The 21,201-nt window shown below is 40.4% G+C and overlaps 1 protein-coding gene across 1 annotated transcript; it reads left to right on the top strand.

Moving 5' to 3' along the window:
* Positions 1-520: 520 nt before the first annotated feature.
* Positions 521-17,641, top strand: LOC143130962 (myosin-7-like). The gene is made up of 39 exons (XM_076290295.1): positions 521-579; positions 859-905; positions 2,012-2,220; positions 2,461-2,604; positions 2,740-2,896; positions 3,092-3,119; positions 3,209-3,311; positions 4,031-4,123; positions 4,217-4,280; positions 4,368-4,466; positions 4,590-4,693; positions 4,780-4,918; positions 5,009-5,127; positions 5,385-5,534; positions 5,613-5,783; positions 5,915-6,224; positions 6,320-6,390; positions 6,528-6,733; positions 6,828-6,951; positions 7,114-7,250; positions 10,152-10,407; positions 11,583-11,825; positions 11,922-12,098; positions 12,183-12,328; positions 12,417-12,507; positions 12,632-13,021; positions 13,131-13,257; positions 13,361-13,479; positions 13,565-13,761; positions 13,859-14,042; positions 14,127-14,292; positions 14,378-14,502; positions 14,625-14,933; positions 15,352-15,555; positions 15,661-15,957; positions 16,074-16,178; positions 16,269-16,364; positions 16,502-16,636; positions 17,529-17,641. The coding sequence occupies exons 3-39, from the start codon at positions 2,020-2,022 to the stop codon at positions 17,547-17,549; spliced, it is 5,808 nt and encodes a 1,935-aa protein (XP_076146410.1). The 5' UTR covers positions 521-579; positions 859-905; positions 2,012-2,019; the 3' UTR covers positions 17,550-17,641.
* Positions 17,642-21,201: the final 3,560 nt, after the last annotated feature.

The raw sequence follows: 21,201 nt of genomic DNA, 5'->3' as shown, positions 1-21,201 counted from the left end.
TTCCAAGAACACACTGAACAAATACAATGTATAGTTTAATAATAACAACTCCACAAAAGAGAGATCCAAATGAATTTCTGCTTTCTAAAATGGCATCAAATAAAATATATTTAATAAAGTCTAGCTCATAGGCGATGCTATGTCTTTGATGTACTGAAAGGACAGCAGACCAGAGACAGCATCAAAGTTGTAGACAGTAAAAATGAAGTGCACAAGGATCAGCAGGTTGGAATTTTCTACATGGCCAGGGAGACGTCAAGGAGGACACTGAAAGACAGAGTCAAAGACAAGGTCAGAGGGGCATCTCACAATAGCAAACTCCAAATAAGGGACCAGGTTCAGGTGCTGATGATGCTCTGCCAATCTCTCCCACTGTGCCTGCATGTGCCAGCTCCCTCCTGTCTAGAGAAGCCTATTGTTGCTACATGCCTCCACCCTTTTGGCCAGTTTTCCTTTAACAAAACTCTGGTGTGGTGGGAGTCAGTTGATGCTCTGTCCATATTGGGATGGACCATCCCCTACAAAAAGGGTGAATCAACCATGGCCTTGACAGCAGATACAGCAAAGACCAACCTAGAGGTAAGTATTCAATCTGCTGCTACTGAGAGAAGCAAACAGATGGATAGATAGATAGATAGATAGATAGATAGATAGATAGATAGAGAATAGCAAGATAGAATGATGGACAGATATTTGAGTGGCTGAGTACAGTCAGAGACAGACATATAGTGGATACAGAGGCATGTCTGACTACAGGATCTGCTCAGTTAGCATTCTGTTCAAGGACTCAAAGTGTACCTGCAGTGCTGCTGCTGTAACACTGGGTGATCTGATTGCTTCTTGTCTGTTCACTTACAGCAAGTGACATCTGCGAAATAGACCAACCGAGGCTTGACCCAAACAAGGTGAGATTTACAGACTGAAGCTTATTTATATAGGGCACTTCATACACAGGGACAATTCAATGTGCTTCACATAAGCATACAACAGTATTTCTCCAGAAACCTGAAGAAGTCTGAATGGTTTGTACTGCTGAACCATGTCTGATAGGTTATTTTGTCCAGCTCTATTTAGATGTTTATAAACAAGCAATTATGTTGCCTACTTGAAGCCAGTGCAGGGACAGACTGTAGGTATTGGAATAATGTGGCCATTTTTTAGTTCAGAAACCTAGCTAATGAATTTCCATCACCTGAAACAGTTTGATGGTCTTTTTTGAAAGGCCATTGCAGTAATCAACCCTGCTGGAGATAAATGCATGAATGAGTTTTTCTAAATCATGTTTTGACATCAGAACTCTCAGTTTGGCAATGTTTTTGAAGTGGCAAAAATCTGATTTAGTTATTGATTTCATGTGTTTGATCACTGTCAAAGAGAGTGACAACCTTAAGTCTTTCCTCCTTTTTACAAAATATAATTACTTGAGTTTATTCTATGTTTTGAGACCATTTTAAAAATGATGAGACATCCATTTGTTAATTTAATACACTGCACTGAGGAAGAGATTCAAGAGGACCATAGTCATTAGGGGATAGGGCCAAGTAAATCTGGCCATCATCAGCATAACAATGAGGAAATCAAATTGTTCTTGAAGATTTGTCCAATAGTGGCCCCAACGTATATTTTGTTTTTACCATTTTAACAATTATGACCATACTTTTACTATAATATCTTATTTCAAACCAGGCAAACTTCACCAATTGTGGGTCATTTTCGGATCATTAATTGACATACACCTGTGCGCAATGTTTAATTTAAGTGGAGCGCATGGCGAACAATTCATCAATGAATTGAGTGTAGAATAAGAACAATTTTTGTGTACGATTTTTGTGCTGGGTGTACGATAAGGCCCTAGGACTTATGGTCTGTCTGTCACATGCTAGTCTTAGTATACAATTGAACTTTTTGTCTTGTCAGTGCTCTACATGTTGCTATAACATGTTTTTCATTCATCCAAGTCTCATGTTTTATCTGTGCAGGAATTAATTAGTTCATGTAATTTACATTGCAGTCTTCATCATGGGTGATGCGTTGATGGCAGAGTTTGGGGCGGCGGCTCCTTTTCTGAGGAAGTCGGACATGGAGCGTCTGGAGGCCCAGACTCGCCCCTTTGACATTAAGAAGGCCTGCTTTGTGGTGGACCCTGAGGTTGAATACGTGAAGGGAACGGTTCAAAGCAGAGACGGTGACAAAGTCACTGTTCTTACTGAGTATGATAAGGTAATGCATGGCAAATACATTTTAAACCTATTTCAGAGTTTTTATTTACTGACCTTACTGAATCACTTGCATTCTTATATGTTTTTCCATTTAGCTATTCTTTCTCACTTACTCATTCTTACTTACTGTCAGCTTACTATATAAATACAATTTTGTCAATTTTGTGTTGAGCTGCTTAGATTTATAACGAATATGTTACACAAATATGAAAGAGAGAATGATTTTGTTTCTATCACACAGACTGTCACTGTGAAAGAAGACGATTGCCACCAACAGAACCCGCCAAAGTATGATAAAATTGAGGACATGGCGATGTTCACCTTCCTGCATGAGCCTGCTGTGCTGTTTAACCTCAAAGAGCGTTACGCAGCCTGGATGATCTACGTGAGTACAAACATGAAGTTCTGTCCCATAGTAGCAAAAATAATGTCCAAACTTAATATATTTCTTTCTATAGACATACTCTGTTGCCTCATTTGTTGACATTGGTTGTAATCAATTGTATGTTTATTTGTACAGACCTACTCTGGGTTGTTCTGTGTCACCGTCAATCCCTACAAGTTTTTGCCAGTGTACGACAAGTCCGTTGTCGCTGCTTACAGAGGCAAGAAAAGAACAGAAGCCCCACCCCACATCTTTTCCATCTCTGATAATGCTTACCAGTACATGCTGTCAGGTAAAGATCTTCTGTTAAAGTAACTGCCTTAACACTAAATGGGTATGCAGTATATTGAAAATGTATGACAAGGGGTCATCAACAATTCATCATATTGCATTAAAATTAACAGTATGAATATAACATTATGAATGAATATAACATACTGTATGTTCTTGGTTTTATATTAACATTTCATATTTGTACATTACACAGACAGAGAGAACCAGTCTGTCCTTATCACGTGAGTATAATTCAGTCTTTGATTCTACATTTCTTGTTAACTTGTAGATGAGGTAGTGAAGCTTTACATACTTTTGTTTCCACCAACAGTGGAGAATCTGGTGCCGGAAAGACTGTGAACACCAAAAGAGTCATCCAGTACTTTGCTAGCATTGCAGCCTCTGGAAAGAAGGACCCCTCTCAGGAGAAAAAGGTAAATCACCCCAATGTGTGCTGGACATAATTTCCACTTTCCAAGGCATCTCCAAGTAACCTCATTTCACAAGATTCTCTGTTAAGAGGGTCTGGACACTCACAATTGTGAAATGTTTCCTACTTCAGCATTGTAATGGACATAGATTTTAAGTTAACTTTGAAATCACATTAATCAGTAATTGTCACGTTATTTCCTACTTTATCTAACCTCTACAAACTGCTAATAAACCACATTGGTAGTGAGGAAATAATGTATTTAACTTTGCTACATTTACATATTCTTCAAACTGTAACTTTTTCATGTTTGCAGGTATGGCTATAACCTTTTACCACGGCCACTTTTGATTTCAAAATTAATGTCATCCCCTCTTGTTCTTTGACCCGCCATCATAGTGGCTGAAGGAAATATAAATGATGCCTGAAGAAGATCGTAAGATCAAAACGTTGTGTCTTTTTTCTATTAAAAGTTGAGTCGTTCAAAGGCAGTGTGCAAGTCTTTTTCACTTTTATGCCCTTTTGGATTTGGCACCTGCTGAAACATTTTTGGATGTGCGCATTTCACAGTATGTTTTGAAAGAAATATTAACACATTGAAATGAGCCAAACTAGTATCTCAGTAAAATGAAAATGAGCGGAGATACTAGGTGGGTGGGGCAAGGCCAGTCTCTAAGACCTACCATTTGAAAGGTGAGTTGATAAATTGTTATATTTTCCCAGGGCACCCTGGAAGATCAAATCATCCAGTGTAACCCTGCTCTGGAGGCTTTTGGTAACGCCAAGACCATAAGAAATGACAACTCCTCCCGATTCGTAAGCCCTCTATTGGTTTTTCAACTCGTTATCAACTCAAATTCCACGCTTCTATCACTGCCATGTTTCATTTTTATGTGTCACTCATGCTAGGGTAAATTCATCCGTATCCACTTTGGTGTGAGCGGCAAGCTGTCATCAGCAGATATTGAGACCTGTAAGTAAATAAGCCCTTTTTGATCTTCTTCACCTGTGGAGACCGAAAGTATGGCTTTAAAGTTATAATTACTCTGCAATCCCCCAGATCTGCTGGAGAAGTCCCGTGTCACTTTTCAGCTCAAGGCTGAGAGAGACTACCACATCTTCTACCAGATCCTGTCCCAACAGAAACCGGAGCTGTTGGGTGAGAAATGCATGTATACTGTATCTCGAGTCATTTGTGGACATGAATGTGAAATAAGTGTCTATTTGTTTCATTAGCTCAGTTACAGTATCATTACGTGACCTATGGTCTTCCTTTCTTCAGAGATGTTGCTGATCACCTCCAACCCCTATGACTACGCTTTCATCTCCCAAGGACAGACACAAGTAGCCTCTATTGTTGATGCTGATGAGCTGGTGGCTACTGATGTGAGTACTGTAGGCCTGCTTTCACTTTCTCATATACTTATACAGAGGTACTTTAAGGGCTGAATGACATATTTGATTTGTTACAGGATGCCTTTGATGTGCTGGGCTTTACTCAAGAGGAGAAGAACGGTATTTACAAAATGGTTGGTGCCATTATGCACTATGGCAACATGAAGTTCAAGCAGAAGCAGAGAGAGGAGCAGGCAGAAGCTGATGGCACTGAGGGTGTGTATTCATTTTTCATGTTGGATGTAATGCCCACATGTTATAGTTCAATATGGGTAGAGAGGTGTAACTGTGAGGTTTTCACTCCAGATGCCGACAAAGTCGCTTACCTCATGGGTCTGAACTCTGCTGACCTCATCAAGGGTCTGTGTCACCCAAGGGTCAAAGTAGGAAACGAGTGGGTCACCAAAGGACAGAATGAGAATCAGGTAATATCAGAATTCAGAATCGGAGCTCTTGTGATATTATAGTATTATAAGTATTATAAATATTTATAATAGTAAACTACACTGAGTCACTAATGTGTTATGTACAAAGTATAGCTATTAAATAACTGGGCTGTTATAAACCCATGCCTGTATAACAAGTTACCGGTAAGTGATTAATTCCATACTATCATTATTACAGCTGCTACACCTCATCCATTGGCATTTTCCATGTTATTCATTTCCCCCTTCATCTTTAGGTGTACTACTCTATTGGAGCCCTGTCCAAGTCAGTGTATGAGAAGATGTTCAACTGGATGGTTGTTAAAATCAACCTGACCTTGGACACCAAACAGCCTCGCCAGCACTACATTGGTGTGCTGGATATTGCTGGATTTGAGATCTTTGATGTAAGTCTTAAAGCTAAGATAAACACTATCATTTTAAGCAAAATATATAATATTAACAAAATCCCTATTGTCTTTCAGTTCAACACCTTTGAGCAACTGTGCATCAACTTCACTAATGAGAAGCTGCAGCAGTTCTTCAACCACCACATGTTTGTGCTGGAGCAAGAGGAGTACAAGAAAGAGGGCATTGTGTGGGTGTTCATTGACTTCGGCATGGACTTGGCCGCTTGCATTGAGCTCATTGAGAAAGTGAGTGACACTTTATTTACTCACATTTTTCTTTGAAGGCATCTATCACTACATGGAGAACCACTCCTTTATTATTTGTGTGGTTGTAAAATGTTTTGAATCATCATGCTTCCATGTTTTTTCCTCCCTAGCCCATGGGTATCATGTCCATTCTTGAAGAGGAGTGCATGTTCCCCAAGGCCAGTGATGCAACATTCAAATCTAAGCTTTATGACAACCACTTGGGCAAAAATGCCTGCTTCCAGAAGCCAAGGATTGTCAAGGGGAGACCAGAGGCCCATTTCTCCCTGGTTCACTATGCTGGCACTGTTGATTATAACATTGGCAATTGGCTGGTGAAGAACAAAGACCCTCTCAATGAGACTGTGGTCGGACTCTTTCAGAAGTCAAATCTTAAGATGTTGTGTGCTCTCTTCGCCAACTATGCTGGTGCCGAAGGAGGTATTCTATCAATTTCTTACTAACTAATCCTGTGACATTAATGAATTAACATCATGTTTATGAGAAGAGCTGATGGACATGTGATATTTTAATAGCCGCAGATAGTGGTGGTGGTGGTAAGAAGAAGAAGGGTTCGTCTTTCCAGACTGTATCTGCCCTTCACAGGGTAAGTGAAAGGTTAAATCAACATACTAAAGTGAAGGCATTTATTAGTACCACATATATTTCTTTTAAGTATATATAGATCAACTGGGATTCTGTGCAGTCCTACTGATTTTTTTCATTTAAATGTCTGAACAACAGGAGAATCTGAACAAGCTGATGACCAACTTGAGGTCAACTCACCCTCACTTTGTGCGCTGCATCATCCCCAACGAGACCAAGACTCCTGGGGACATGGAGAATCCTCTGGTCATGCACCAGCTGCGCTGTAACGGTGTGCTGGAAGGCATCAGGATCTGCAGAAAGGGCTTCCCCAACAGGATCCAGTACGCAGACTTCAAACAGAGGTAAAATCTGTTATTTTTTGTCCTAATTATTATACACTTCTTACAACAATATTGAGAGAATATGTCTATATCAGGACTATTTTAACCGCTTCAGATACCGTATCCTGAATCCTGCAACTATCCCTGATGGACAGTTCATTGACAACAAAAAAGGAGCAGAAAAACTGCTTGGATCCCTGGATATTGACCACGAGCAGTACAGATTCGGACACACTAAGGTGGTTTATAGTACAATATTCCCATAAACCATCCATGATAAAGCAAACACTGTGTGACAATCTGACACTGACAATCTGAGTTTTTTTTTTGTGTCATATGTTTTGGTAGATGAGGATTTCAACTATACTTGTATATACGTTACCTGTTTTCACTCTTAACAGGTGTTCTTCAAAGCTGGTCTCCTGGGAACCCTTGAGGAGATGAGAGACGACCGTCTCGCTCTCATCATCACTGGTATCCAGTCAAGAAGTCGTGGACTTCTTGCCAGGATTGAGTTCCAGAAAATTGTAGAACGCAGGTGAGAATAACCTCTAAAAACAATAGCAAAAGGTCCACATTAGAGTTCTCCAATACAGATACAGTTGCATTGCATTGTTTTATGTAATTGTTTATTATGACCGCCGCTAGCGAAGCTATATCATATAGGGATTTGTCAAAGTTTTTGTTTTTTTTTGTTTTTTTTTTTCGTCATCTACTTCCTGAATTTTTGGTCAACGATACCCGGGACACCAAACCACCGGGGCACATGAAATTTGGTGGGTATGTAGCCCCACTAGACTTTTACGGAAAAATTTCGTTTCGTCCCCGGGGGGCCACTCCCCCCCCCCCGTGCTGGGCCCCCCGAACCGCAAAAAAAGCAGTTTTTCCTAAATAACTACCTGAACCGTGGCACTGAGAATGAAGAATCTTTTATGGTATGTTGGTCTCAAGGGCCCACATCAATCTGGCCCATAATCACTCATTTGTGATTTGCACCCCCCCGGTAAAAAATGAAAATGCAATATTATTCTGCTTTAATCGCCCCTATCTTCAGTTAAGATGTTCAGAACTGCACCAAATTTTATGTGTATGATTGACCTGGTATTCTTTGGGAGCCAAGTTTCGTAGAATTTCATCCATGGGGGGGTCTAAAAAAAATTAGGTTATGTGTACATTTAGTGACTGTACACTCATTGGCCTGTAGATGGCAGTGCACACATATACACATGCACACACACACAGGCGCCCACATACTATCGGTATTAGAACGGCCGATACATAATTACAAATTCAGTAGGATTAAAAGAAAGCCAAAATAAATATTCATCATCATCATCATGGCTGCATTTCCAGTATTGGCGATAAGCAGTCGTTTGTCCACTAGATGGCGCGTCGTTGCAGTGAGACATAATTTTGTTGGAAGTTAAAAGTGGGTTGGAAAAAACAATCGACGATTCATACAAGGAGTGTAGTTTACTGCAGAGAACGTCTAATAAGGATAGGGTGATGTTCACATGAAATGTAATTTCCATTTCTTCTTGAAGCCGAAATAAATCTGAGGATGTTTATCGGACATGCTTGGTTTTTACTGCAGGTACGTTAATCTTATAATATCAATAAGGACCTAGGTAATGTTACCGTTAGCGTTGGTTGAGTGGTGGAGGCCAATTTGATTGATTGCATTTGTAGAAAACTATAAATGTGGTTATACCAAGCAAATTGATAGCAGCACTGTAATTGTATCTTTCGACTGTCATTTGTTGCACGTGCTACAAAAATCATTCTGTGCAATGGAAGATTTACCAACGTTACACCGGTACATGCGTGAGACTGAGACGCCTGTTTATTTTGTTTTAAGTGCGTGCAGGGTGTGAGAGGGGAATCGATGTGCTTTGATTCCAGCTTGGTAGTTGTAGTCTGTGAAATTAAAAAGCACGTGTGTGTGAAGTATCCAATGACACCTTCATTTCATTATGGCTGCTTTAGCAACACACCTTAAGCTACTGTGTAGTGGGTCTCATTTAGAAGTGGCTACTTCATTCGCGCTTTCCTTGACTCATGGAGCTGCGTGAATTTTATTACAACTTTTCGCCACGATATGGCAGTTTCAGTCCGCTTGATACTGTAAGGCGTAAGCCATTGGTTTCCAAAGGAGATTTTATTTGTGTCGCCAGCATAGCCTACTGACAATTTATGTTGTATAGGCCTACCTTATAAGCCTACCTGTAGCTTAGGGAAGCTAACAGCTTTCTATTAGGATCTAGTTTGTTAGTTACAGTTTTGTCATAACTCCCTGATGCATTTTTGCATTTAGAATAGCCAGAGCGTGGATATCTCAATCGGAAAATTAAACAATATCGGGTGCCTATGGACTAGGCTGGGTGAACCCAGCCTGATCTGCCCGCTATTTATTTTTTGATTTCTTAAAAGATTGAGCTTAGTCTGGTGAAAGCCAGACTAGCCATGGACCTCAGTTACACAATGCAAGGGAACATGAATCAGCCTATATTTGCACGAACAATAACGGACAACAGCTCTTCAACTTTGGCCCGTTAAAATGTGTATGAACAGTCTAGTGACGCATTTCATCAAGGCCCATTTGGACAGTTATTTGCACCACTGGTTAGATGTAAAACAGCATTTCGTTTCAGACTACTGTTACTTAATTTGTGCATTGACAATAAAGTATTACATGAACTAAAGATGACTAAAATCTTATGTAGAAGAAGAAACATTCACAAAAAATCCATCCATCCAAAAATGACCTTTGTTTTTGATAGCTGTTGAAAACGGCATGGAACTGACAGAGATGTTTTTGTTTATAAATAAATAAATAAATAAATAAATAAATAAATAAATAAATAACATTATGCTGATACCTTTTGCTTTTCCCAAATACAATGTAGCCTACAGGTGTAAGTGACCTTTCATCAATCCAGTTGCAATGGATGAACTGTGATGAACTGCCCTACTTGGGATTGTTTAGAGATTTTAAAGGTTTTATAACAATGCTACATCTTCTTTGGCTATTCTACAATCTATTCACCTTTTCAGCACCAGTAGGCTACTTTCTGTGCAGCCGCACACACACACTCAGGCATGCCAAACAAGCATACACAAAAGTTTCAAGAGTGGGGGATGGAGTAAAATATGGAGACAAATTGAAGTGTGATTTATTTTCGCGGAATGGATGTACATTACAGGACTGAGCGGCGGTCATATTTTGTACCGCTATGCGGTACATCTAGTTTAGATAGGGACAATGCATATTGATGGACATCTGTACAAAGTACACAATGTAGATATGCTAGAGTTAGCACTATAGCTAGTTTTCATCTATTAATCCATTACACCATCTATTACACCATCCATTAACAACCATATGTTTATATTTATTGTTGACCAATAAAGACAAATTTAAGCACTAAATGCATTATAGGGACTCACTGCTGGTGATCCAGTGGAACGTCCGTGCATTCATGGGTGTCAAGAATTGGCCCTGGATGAAGATGTACTTCAAGATCAAGCCCCTTTTGAAATCTGCTGAGTCTGAAAAAGAGATGGCAAACATGAAGGAAGAATTCCTGAAGTTGAAGGAGGCCTATGCAAAATCTGAGGCTCGTAGAAAAGAGCTGGAGGAGAAAATGGTTTCTATTCTCCAAGAGAAGAATGACCTGCAACTTCGAGTCCAGACTGTAAGTATGACACACAAACTCTTGTTTATACAGTAACATTTCAAATGTGTAAAATGGAGAACCAGTATATAATTTATATAAACACAGACTGTGAGTATAGCCTACTCTCCCATTTAAAGGGACACCAGGCAATGTTTTCGTGTTAATTAATCATCTTTGTGAGTCGGTATATGGTTAAATTACTCATTACAGGCCGAATGAAGACTCTCTCGCCCGCCCCTACTGCCTGTAGGAAGAATATCCCGCTTGCAAGTTTGGTGTATCCTACTCGTAACCTTCAGTCTCACAAAGTCTCAAACATCGCGAGAAGCAGGATCAGTTTACATCCTGCATCCCCAGCACAGAGGCAGACTAACGAAACCCGGCTAGCGATTGTTGCAAGCGTGTGTATAATGGCAGAGCCCGCGAAGAAGCAGCGAAAACCCTTGACGGAAAATCTAAAGAAAAGGAAAAGAGCTTAAGACCGAGCGAGGGCTCGCACACGTATCGACACATACAGGACACGTACATGACACTATCCCTTTAATACAGTTTAGTGGGGATTAATACAGTTGAGGGGGCATAGGCTTACATTTTACAAACCAAAATCGATTAAGAACAAAGTCCTCGATGTTCAGCATTTTCTTTATTACAAGCGTCAATGAGAACAACAGTTAACATAGTCCTCACTTCCATGATTTTGGTTTGGAGAACACATCCATGTTCCCTCGCGTCTCATGGCCACTCTAGGCTGTCATGCTTCTGTGTTCCTGATCGCTAAACTTTTGTTTTCCTTTCCTGTTGGTTAGCAGTTGATATAGAAGCACCTAGCATAATTTGACTTCAGCGGTGAGAAATCCTGCTGAGAGAGAGGCACCCGCAAAGTGGTCCTGCACTCATTTGTGTCTCTGCATTGTGCTACGTTCAATTGAAGTCAGAAGTTGGTCCGTCCAGTCAATAGTGCCACATTCCCGCCGCTCCATTATTAGATTAATGTTATCAGACAGTGCTGTAAAATGTGTGAAGGAATTTCTCGCATTATGATTGCTAGAATTGCAGGATTTAAATAAATGATGTGCAATACCGGCAATCCCGCACTGAAAGGTATGCCCTGCATGCAAAATGTCAGATATAGTCATATCTACTTTTAATTGGTAGCATCAATCTATCAATCCACAATCTATTCTTCATCCTAGGAACAAGACAGTCTTTGTGATGCTGAGGAGCGATGTGAAGGTCTGATCAAGAGCAAGATTCAGCTTGAGGCCAAATCCAAGGAGCTGACTGAGAGACTGGAAGATGAAGAGGAGATGAATTCAGAGCTGACTGCAAAGAAGAGGAAGTTGGAGGATGAGTGTTCTGAACTCAAGAAGGACATTGATGATCTGGAGCTCACTCTAGCTAAAGTAGAGAAAGAGAAACATGCCACTGAGAATAAGGTCAGGAGAACTGAAAATTGTTCTAATCACCAAGGAAAATGTTTAAGTAAGCAAGTAATGAAGTAATCATTTGACAATGGTCTAATTTACTTTTAGGTTAAAAACCTGACTGAGGAGATGGCAGCTCTTGATGACATCATTGCCAAGTTGACCAAGGAGAAGAAAGCACTGCAGGAGGCTCACCAGCAAACGCTGGATGACCTTCAGAGTGAGGAGGACAAAGTCAACACTCTGACTAAGGCCAAAACCAAGTTGGAACAGCAAGTTGATGATGTAGGCAATAAAAACAGGAACCTATGTCTCACTGCAAAAAATGAATGAAGACACTTACACAATTCCTTTTTTTATCCCAAATAGCTTGAAGGGTCCCTGGAACAGGAAAAGAAACTGAGGATGGATCTTGAGAGAGCTAAAAGAAAGCTTGAGGGTGACTTAAAGTTGACCCAGGAAAGTCTTATGGACTTGGAGAATGACAAACAGCAGCTTGAAGAGCGGATGAAGAAGTATGTACAAATCATCCATAATAAACAATAATTATACAGATAAAATATATATATTCATTCCATTTATTATTGGCCTGTTTTAACACAGGAAAGACTTTGAGATCAGTCAACTTAATAGCAAGATTGAAGATGAACAAGCTATGAGTGCCCAGCTCCAGAAGAAACTGAAGGAACTGCAGGTAAAACAAAAATAAAAGTAAAATTGATAGGAAAGAAAACATTAAAAACAATCTTGTAACAAAATACATGGATGTTTCTTAAAAGAAAATGTTTTTAAAAATGTAACTATTTTACTTTCCTTAGGCTCGCATTGAGGAGCTGGAGGAAGAGCTGGAGGCTGAGAGAGCTGCCCGAGCCAAAGTAGAGAAGCAGAGGGCAGACCTGGCCAGAGAGCTGGAGGAGATCAGTGAGAGGCTGGAGGAGGCTGGAGGTGCCACTGCTGCCCAGATTGAGATGAACAAGAAGAGGGAGGCTGAGTTCCAGAAGCTGCGCAGAGACCTCGAAGAGTCCACTCTGCAACATGAGGCCACTGCCTCAGCACTCAGGAAGAAACAAGCAGACAGTGTGGCTGACCTTGGGGAGCAGATTGACAACCTTCAGAGAGTGAAACAAAAGCTTGAGAAGGAGAAGAGTGAGCTTCGTCTGGAGCTGGACGATGTGGTCTCCAACATGGAGCAGGTCTCCAAGAACAAGGTTTGTACAAAATGGCTAAACAAAGAAGCTATAGATTGGGTCTGAATTTTTCTGACAACAGTTTTCAAGAAATTGTACATGAGAAGAATGTTCTGTATTATTTTGTTAGACAAACTTGGAGAAGATGTGTAGAACACTGGAGGACCAGATGACTGAATACAGAACGAAGGCTGAGGAGGGCCAGCGCTCCATCAATGACTTCACCATGCAGAAAGCGAAGCTTCAAACTGAAAATGGTAAGTCAAAATGGTAAAAAAATATATTCATTTGATACACATAGTAAGAAAAAAATAAGAAAAGAAGCATTTTCATTGAAAAATGCATATTATTTTCATCAAGGTGAGCTTACAAGACAGCTGGAAGAGAAAGACTCACTTGTTTCTCAACTGACAAGAGGCAAACAGTCCTACACACAGCAGGCTGAGGATCTCAAGAGACAACTTGAGGAGGAAGTGAAGGTATTCATAACTGACTTGCAGTCTTTCCGTTGCTACTCTACAACCATGACATATCTGATAGACTTGTGTCTGATCCTTTCCACAGGCCAAGAATGCATTAGCCCATGCAGTGCAGTCCTCTCGCCATGATGCTGACCTCCTGAGGGAGCAGTATGAGGAGGAGCAGGAGGCCAAGGCTGAGCTGCAGCGCAGTCTCTCCAAGGCCAACTCTGAGGTGGCTCAGTGGAGAACCAAGTACGAGACTGATGCCATCCAGAGGACTGAGGAGCTGGAAGATGCCAAGTAAAGCCCCCTGAACTGACTCTGTATGAACTGTTTAAAATCAATCTTAGACATGGCATGTACATTTGTCATTCACTTTCAATTTATTTTTCGTCAGGAAAAAACTTGCTCAGCGTCTGCAAGATGCAGAGGAAGCTGTGGAGGCTGTCAATGCCAAATGCTCCTCCCTGGAGAAAACTAAGCATAGACTGCAGAATGAGATTGAAGATCTCATGGTAGATGTGGAGAGATCCAATGCTGCTGCTGCTGCTCTAGACAAGAGACAAAGAAACTTTGATAAGGTAAGAAAACAAATGGTCAAAACACCATTGCCATTATGCCTTTTACTATTTTCAGATTCACTCAAAGATTTTTCGCTTTAACAGGTCTTGTCTGAGTGGAAGCAGAAGTATGAGGAGTCCCAGACTGAGCTGGAGAGTTCCCAGAAAGAGTCCAGATCTCTTGGCACTGAGCTCTTCAAACTCAAGAACTCTTATGAGGAATCTTTGGATCACCTTGAGACCATGAAGAGGGAGAACAAAAATCTCCAAGGTCCGTTTGATCCTCCCTTAAGACAATACGTATATGATAGTTAAAGTGGCATCACACAACTAACTAATATTGGTCTGCTTTCCAGAGGAAATTTCTGATCTCACTGAGCAACTTGGTGAGACTGGAAAGAGCATTCATGAGCTTGAGAAGGTCAGGAAGACACTTGAACAAGAGAAAGCAGAGATCCAGACTGCCCTAGAGGAAGCTGAGGTACATTCATAAAGATCAAAATAATCACAAATCTACTTTCCCTCATTCCAAGATAGCATAGGATTCTTGCGTTTACAGAGGTATACAACCAAGTCGATTATCATGTTACTATATCTCCACAGGGTACCCTTGAACATGAGGAGGGTAAGATCGTCAGAGCTCAACTGGAGTTCAATCAGGTCAAAGCTGACATTGAGCGTAAACTTGCTGAGAAGGATGAGGAGATGGATCAGGCCAAGAGGAACCAGCAGAGAGTGGTGGATACCCTTCAGAGCTCCTTGGAGTCTGAGACTCGCAGCAGGAATGAGGCTCTCAGGGTGAAGAAGAAGATGGAGGGAGACCTCAATGAGATGGAGATCCAGCTCAGCCAGGCCAACAGGCAGGCATCTGAGGCCCAGAAGCAGCTCAAGGGTCTCCATGGACATATGAAGGTAAAACAATGCAGCACAGAGCTCCATAATCCAATTGACTGTCCGGAAATCTCTACCTGCATAGGTCTTATAGGAGTGCATTCCTAAATTTGATGTAACAGCTAATATTCACCTCTATCACTTTTTGCCCATTCCTACCAAGATTTCCCTCATATATTTTTCCATCTTCTTTATTCACTTACTGGCAGTGGTGCAGGTAGCCCAAGATGTTTTAAAATAATCCACTTATTACTGTACATCTCATACATCCATCTTGTCTGAAAAACACAACTTTGGTTTTTATTTCTGCTCTAGGTTAACTATCTTTTTGGATAGCTAACTGAATCCACTAAAACACTAGTTAGCTAAAACAAGGTTAGGCTGTATATTAGCAATGTAGAAAATACATGTTTACATTTTTAACATGTATACATTGCAGGATGCCCAACTGCAGCTGGATGACGCTCTACGTAGTAATGATGATCTCAAAGAGAACACTGCTATTGTAGAGAGACGCAGCAATCTGATGCAGGCTGAATTGGATGAGCTCAGGTCCATAGTGGAGCAGACTGAGAGAGGCCGGAAACTGGCTGAACAGGAGCTGCTGGACGTCAGTGAGAGGGTGCAGCTGCTGCACTCTCAGGTGAAATCCTAAACATGGTGGTTTTCAGATTCCATATTCATAGGAGAGAGATTATTTTTACAATGTGACACACACCATTGTGAACATTTCTGTCTTGCCACATAGAACACCAGCCTGCTGAACCAGAAGAAGAAGCTGGAGGGTGATACATCCCAGCTGCAGAATGAAGTAGAGGAGGCTGTGCAGGAGTGCAGGAATGCTGAGGAAAAGGCCAAGAAGGCCATCACTGATGCTGCCATGATGGCAGAGGAGCTGAAGAAGGAGCAGGACACCAGTTCTCACCTGGAGCGCATGAAGAAGAACATGGAACAGACCATCAAGGACCTGCAGCACCGTCTGGATGAAGCTGAACAAATCGCCATGAAAGGTGGCAAGAAGCAGATCCAGAAGCTGGAGTCCAGGGTAAATGCTGCGTTTTTGCTAAAGAGCTTTTTCTAATAATCAGTGCTCAACTAGATATAATTACAGGTAGACATATCATCATTTGTTCAATATTCGCTTTATTTGTCTACATGTAGGTGAGAGAGCTGGAAAGTGAAGTAGAAATGGAGCAACGGAAGGCCAGTGATTCTGTCAAAGGAATCCGTAAATATGAGCGTCGCATCAAGGAGCTCACCTATCAGGTATATTAAATTATACCATACCAAAAAGACTTTTTATAATACATAATGCTAAATACTAACACAAATTTAACCCACCTCTCCCATCTGTAGACTGAGGAGGACAAAAAGAATTTGAGCCGTCTTCAGGATCTGGTGGACAAACTGCAGCTGAAGGTCAAATCCTACAAGAGAACATCAGAGGAGGCTGTAAGTGAACATCCTCTTCTCCTTAGTTTTCCCTTCTCTTTCTTGTTTATGTATTATCAAAGTCTTTTAATCTATGAAAGGTTGAACATGCAAATAAACAATGAATGAAATACACTTCATTTCTGTGCACATTTTAGGAAGAGCAGGCCAATAGCAACCTGGGCAAGTTCCGCAAGCTGCAGCATGAGCTGGATGAGGCTGAGGAGAGAGCTGATATAGCTGAGTCTCAGGTCAACAAGATGAGAACCAAGAGCCGTGATGCAGGTGGCAAGGTGAGAGCAAGTTTCCAATATATTGATCATGAAAACATTAAAGGTGCTCTAAGCGATGCCACGCGTTTTTCAGGCTAAAACATTTTATGTCACTTACGGCAAACATCACCTAACCAACCGCTAGCTGTCTGTGTCCTGAATACACTGTAAAAAAACGCGATCTCTGTGGACAGCCCAGGCTCCAAAAACGGCAACAAAAACAACCTGGGCAAACCTAGCCCATAAAAACATAACAAACTGTTCCAGCAAATCAGACGAGATGAGCGTTTAGGAGAGTTTCAATTGCACGGGAGCAGTACGGGAGGGAGGGGGAGGAAGTAGCGAGCAGCCGTGGCTTGTAACCGGAGGGTTGCCGACCAGTAGGAAGCGGCTGAAGTGCCCTTGAGCAAGGCACCTAACCCCTCACTGCTCCCCGAGCGCCGCTGTTGTAGCAGGCAGCTCACTGCCTCTGGATTAGTGTGTGCTTCACCTCACTGTGTGTTCACTGTGTGCTGAGTGTTTCACTAATTCACAGATTGGGATAAATGCAGAGACCAAATTTCCCTCACGGGATCTGTTTTGTTTGAAAGTCAACAGAAGTGACGTTACCCAGCATCGCTTAGAGCACCTTTAATATCATTGTCATGACCGGTATATACAGTACTACTATAATACATTGTACTACTTGCAGCCTTTGGCAGTACTAGGCTCTCTCATAGTGCTTAAAATCATTCACTATCATTAGGGCTCAAAATTGGCCCTAGCCAACAGTGAAATTATGGTAAAACTTGAAAGTGGTTGGTAGATTAATAGTAGTTAATTTTGTTAAACCACCATAACCATTGTTAAACCATTGACAATAATATTTATCCACATACTGTATTGCTGACAATAGTTTTTTGCTGTATCACAGAAAGGACACGATGAAGAGTGATGCTCTCATGATGGACTTGTCTGAAAAGTTATTGTTTGCTGTGCATTAGTTTTTAGTATGGAATGCATTCCAATACAATCACTTAAAAAGTGTTTCGGTTGTCTGTATGTTCATAAGATACTTGCATGTAACATTCATCAAGGACCCCACCTATACATTCACAACAGGCCTACATCAATGAAGGGGAACAACTAAACTAAGGGCTTTCTTTTTCTTTGATTATGCTATGAACAGAATCAGCCCATTATAAAGTTCTTTAAACTGGCAGTCATGCCTACTGTCGCTATCACGTTGAAACGTTAGTCACCAGCACCAGTAAAGCTCGGTATAACTAATTATGTGCTCTGGTCCTTTTGCTGGGTTCAGTTTGTTTGATTCTGAGGTCCTGCTCCGTGAGCACCTAGAGTGCAAGAGACACCCACTTCATTGCCATGCCTACTGTATTTGATTTGCACCAAGTGCTATTACCATTTGAACCAAGTGTTATTAATCTTATATTAAGATAAAAAAAAAATAGTTAGTATTGTTTTTAGTATAAAGAATTGTACCAGGTGCTCTCTTGTGAGATCATTCTAGCTTAATTTAATAAGAGTTTGACATATTTTAAGGCATCTTATCAAGACAAATTCAACACACTGGCAGCCAAATTCACTTGTCATGATGAGATGTCTTAAAGGCCTTTATGGTAGAGTGGACAGATAGAAGTCATTTTCTGCCGGGAGTTTCCAAAAAAGCACCTCAACGACTCTCAGACCATGAGAAGTAAAATCATCTAGTCTGATGAAACGAAGACTGAACTGTTTGGCCACAATTCCCAATGGTATGTGTGGAAGAAACCAGGCACTGAGCTGCACTGATGTTTGTCCTTCTTAAAGCTTTTCTCATCCTCTCAAAGGAACTCTGGATCTCATTCATAGTGACCATTGGGTCCTTGGTTACCTGTCTGACCAAGGCCCTTCGTCCCAGATTACTCGGTTTGGCTGAGCGGCCAGATCTAGGAAGACTGTTGGTTGTTTCAAACTTTTCCATTTGAGAATGATGGAGGCTACAGTGCTTTTGGGCGCCTTTCAATGCTGCAGAAATGTTCTTGTATCCTTCCCCAGATCTGTGTCTTCACACAACCCTGTCTCGCAGGTCTACGGACAATTCTCTCAACCCTTGTGGCTTGGTTTTACTTTCAAATACTGCTCTCAATCTGATTGACATTTAAAAAGAATTTCACACCACTGTAGCTTAAACAACATTGAAACCACAACATCATATACGTTTGTTTAAGACAATGACTATGACATCATATCTTAAATTACTGTAAATTAAATACAAAAAAGTCAAATGTTTCATCATGACTAAGAAGCAACCAGCGGACCACTGTGAGGTGCACATAGTGATGCCATGCCCAAAGTGAAGCTGCAGTGTTGGATACATGGTCAGGGACCACCTGTAACGCCTTCGCAGACCACCAGAGCACTGCAGTAAAAAAAAAAAAACCTGCCATGCAGCCTATCAAAGCTCAACTTCATGAATATTCATTCATCCTGAAAAATTGCTAAATAAACACCTGAGATGCTACTGAGCTATTTCTGAAATAACACTGATGTATCATCATAGATAATATGATCATAGATTTATTATCATAGATAATAAAATAAATACATATCGATTAAGGTTGCTGATTAATTATTAATCATCAATTCATCAATCTATTCTATTACAATCTTGAAATTATAAGATGAATACTGAAGGCTGAAGATTTTTATAGACCCTTTCAACTGCATAAACAAACATGTGCATTCCTAAAGCATTTCCGGTGGCACATCAAACAACATTGAGCTAATGGTAACTTGGGACGAAACAAAAATTACGAAATACGTTTTTTTAAAGTCAATATTTTGTATAGCATTACAGTAAAGTCTAATTAATTTTCAAAGTATTGTGAGGGTTTTGAATGTGTCAACCGAAAAAATCTTCTTGGAAAAGATTGAAAGGGTCTATACAAAATAATAAACATTACTTGGAGTAACTACCACAGTAACTATCACAATGTTAGGAGATATCCTAACTCTACTGAAGTGATAAATGGTTGAAAGGTCTTTAGAAATAATAATATTCGTAATATTTTGACAACACTGAAGACTGATTAACAAAGCCAAATCAAGAATTATATCACAGCATACACTCAACATAGTAAATTCTGCTTACTTTTATTCCTTGAGATCTCCTGTTGCATTGGCACTGAACTGTGAGGGTCCACATCAAGGACCAGAGATATCTTCCATTTGGGCTCTTTCAGTTTTACTGTCAAAGCTGTAAAAAGGCTGTGAGGTTCTTCTATATGACAAGGTGTCAAAGAGAGAAACAGTATAAATACATATAATTTGAAATAGTATGAGTAAATACATAGTATTTAAGTTAAGGCATTTTTAACCATTTTAAGTTTGTATCACTATTTCTGATACACTGACCTTAAATTAAGTGAACCCATCTAGTAGGGGGTAAAAACAATAAGAATCTTTCCACATCCTTGTGCTTGTCTTAGGCTGATCCTACACTGAAATGCCTGTGCACTGAAATGAATGTTCTGGCTCTGGTCACTGGGGAGGAGTCTATTGGCTGCTGCTACCCTGAGATTCTCTAAGGAGATGACAAGGTAACACCTGTTGTGCATCACTTCACAACACATCTCAACACACACGCACACACTCAGGATGAATGTAGGTCAGAGAGGATCTATACCCATCTCTATGTCTGTGGGAGGTGATCTTGAAACTTCTTCTTAACCTGAAATTTGACCATGGCATGCCATTATGTAGCTCTAAACTGGATATGTTAGCAATCTCCTTCATAGATGGATGATCGAATCATACGTTTACTTTTCAGCAATAGCCAAATTTCATTAAATAAAATCATAATTTAATTTCAGTAATTACTGGAAAAAATGCATACCATCAAAAAATACCCAATGTCCAGAGGCACCACAACATTCTTTTTATCCAGAATAAAAGGGAGAATAAAAATGTTTTGTTTTGATCGTTGATGTATGTTTTATGTGCAAGACTATCTGTTGTAGATTAGATTTAAGTATTTCTCAGTCTCTTGACATTTAGCAAGAATTTCACAGGGTTATCTTTGTATTCAAGGACAAAGGGAAGGAGATATGCATGTGCATGGTAAACTAGACAGCACTCAGCCTGGCAAGTCACTTTCTTAGCAACTTGAGGGACAGCAACAGGCCTATAAGTCTCTATGGCCAGAGGATACTCCCAAGAGAGGGCTACAAGGCAGTGCAATAAAACAGGGCCTTACTCATTTGTTCTGTCTCAGAAATTGTAGCCCATGAATATCACTGTGGCCCAAACAATGCTGAAACCACAACATTTTTATACAGTTGTGAAATGAATGAGCTTTCAAAAAATACTGCAGCTATAAATATGCTGATATAACAGTTTGGCATAGAAAACTGGTCACATGTCCATAACAGTTAAATGACTTGGTAGGCATAATGCATTTACATTGCATGAGATTCAGCACATATCCCAGTTTATGTGGACATTATTTTAAGATTGAGAAGAGCAAAAATTTATTACAGTCATTATTATTTATTATTCTGTGCTCTCTACTTTTACTGGCACCCATGGCAAAGTTGACTAAAACA

This window comes from Alosa pseudoharengus, unplaced genomic scaffold (genome assembly GCF_046254945.1).
Source record: "Alosa pseudoharengus isolate Yale_2024_CS ecotype anadromous, Long Island Sound unplaced genomic scaffold, YU_APseudo_1.1 YU_APseudo_1.1_scf_18, whole genome shotgun sequence".
NCBI lineage: Eukaryota > Metazoa > Chordata > Actinopteri > Clupeiformes > Clupeidae > Alosa > Alosa pseudoharengus.
Note: the sequence above shows the minus strand (reverse complement) of the source record. Positions and strands in the feature narration are given on the sequence as shown.

What these genes read in the sequence shown, in the direction of transcription:
- LOC143130962 (XM_076290295.1), top strand. Translation starts at nt 2,020, where the DNA reads ATGGGTGATGCGTTGATGGCAGAGTTTGGGGCGGCGGCTCCTTTTCTG. An exon ending in GACAAAGAAACTTTGATAAG is followed by an intron (nt 14,043 to 14,126) that starts GTAAGAAAACAA and finishes TCGCTTTAACAG; the next exon opens with GTCTTGTCTGAGTGGAAGCA. An exon ending in GTCTCCATGGACATATGAAG is followed by an intron (nt 14,934 to 15,351) that starts GTAAAACAATGC and finishes TATACATTGCAG; the next exon opens with GATGCCCAACTGCAGCTGGA.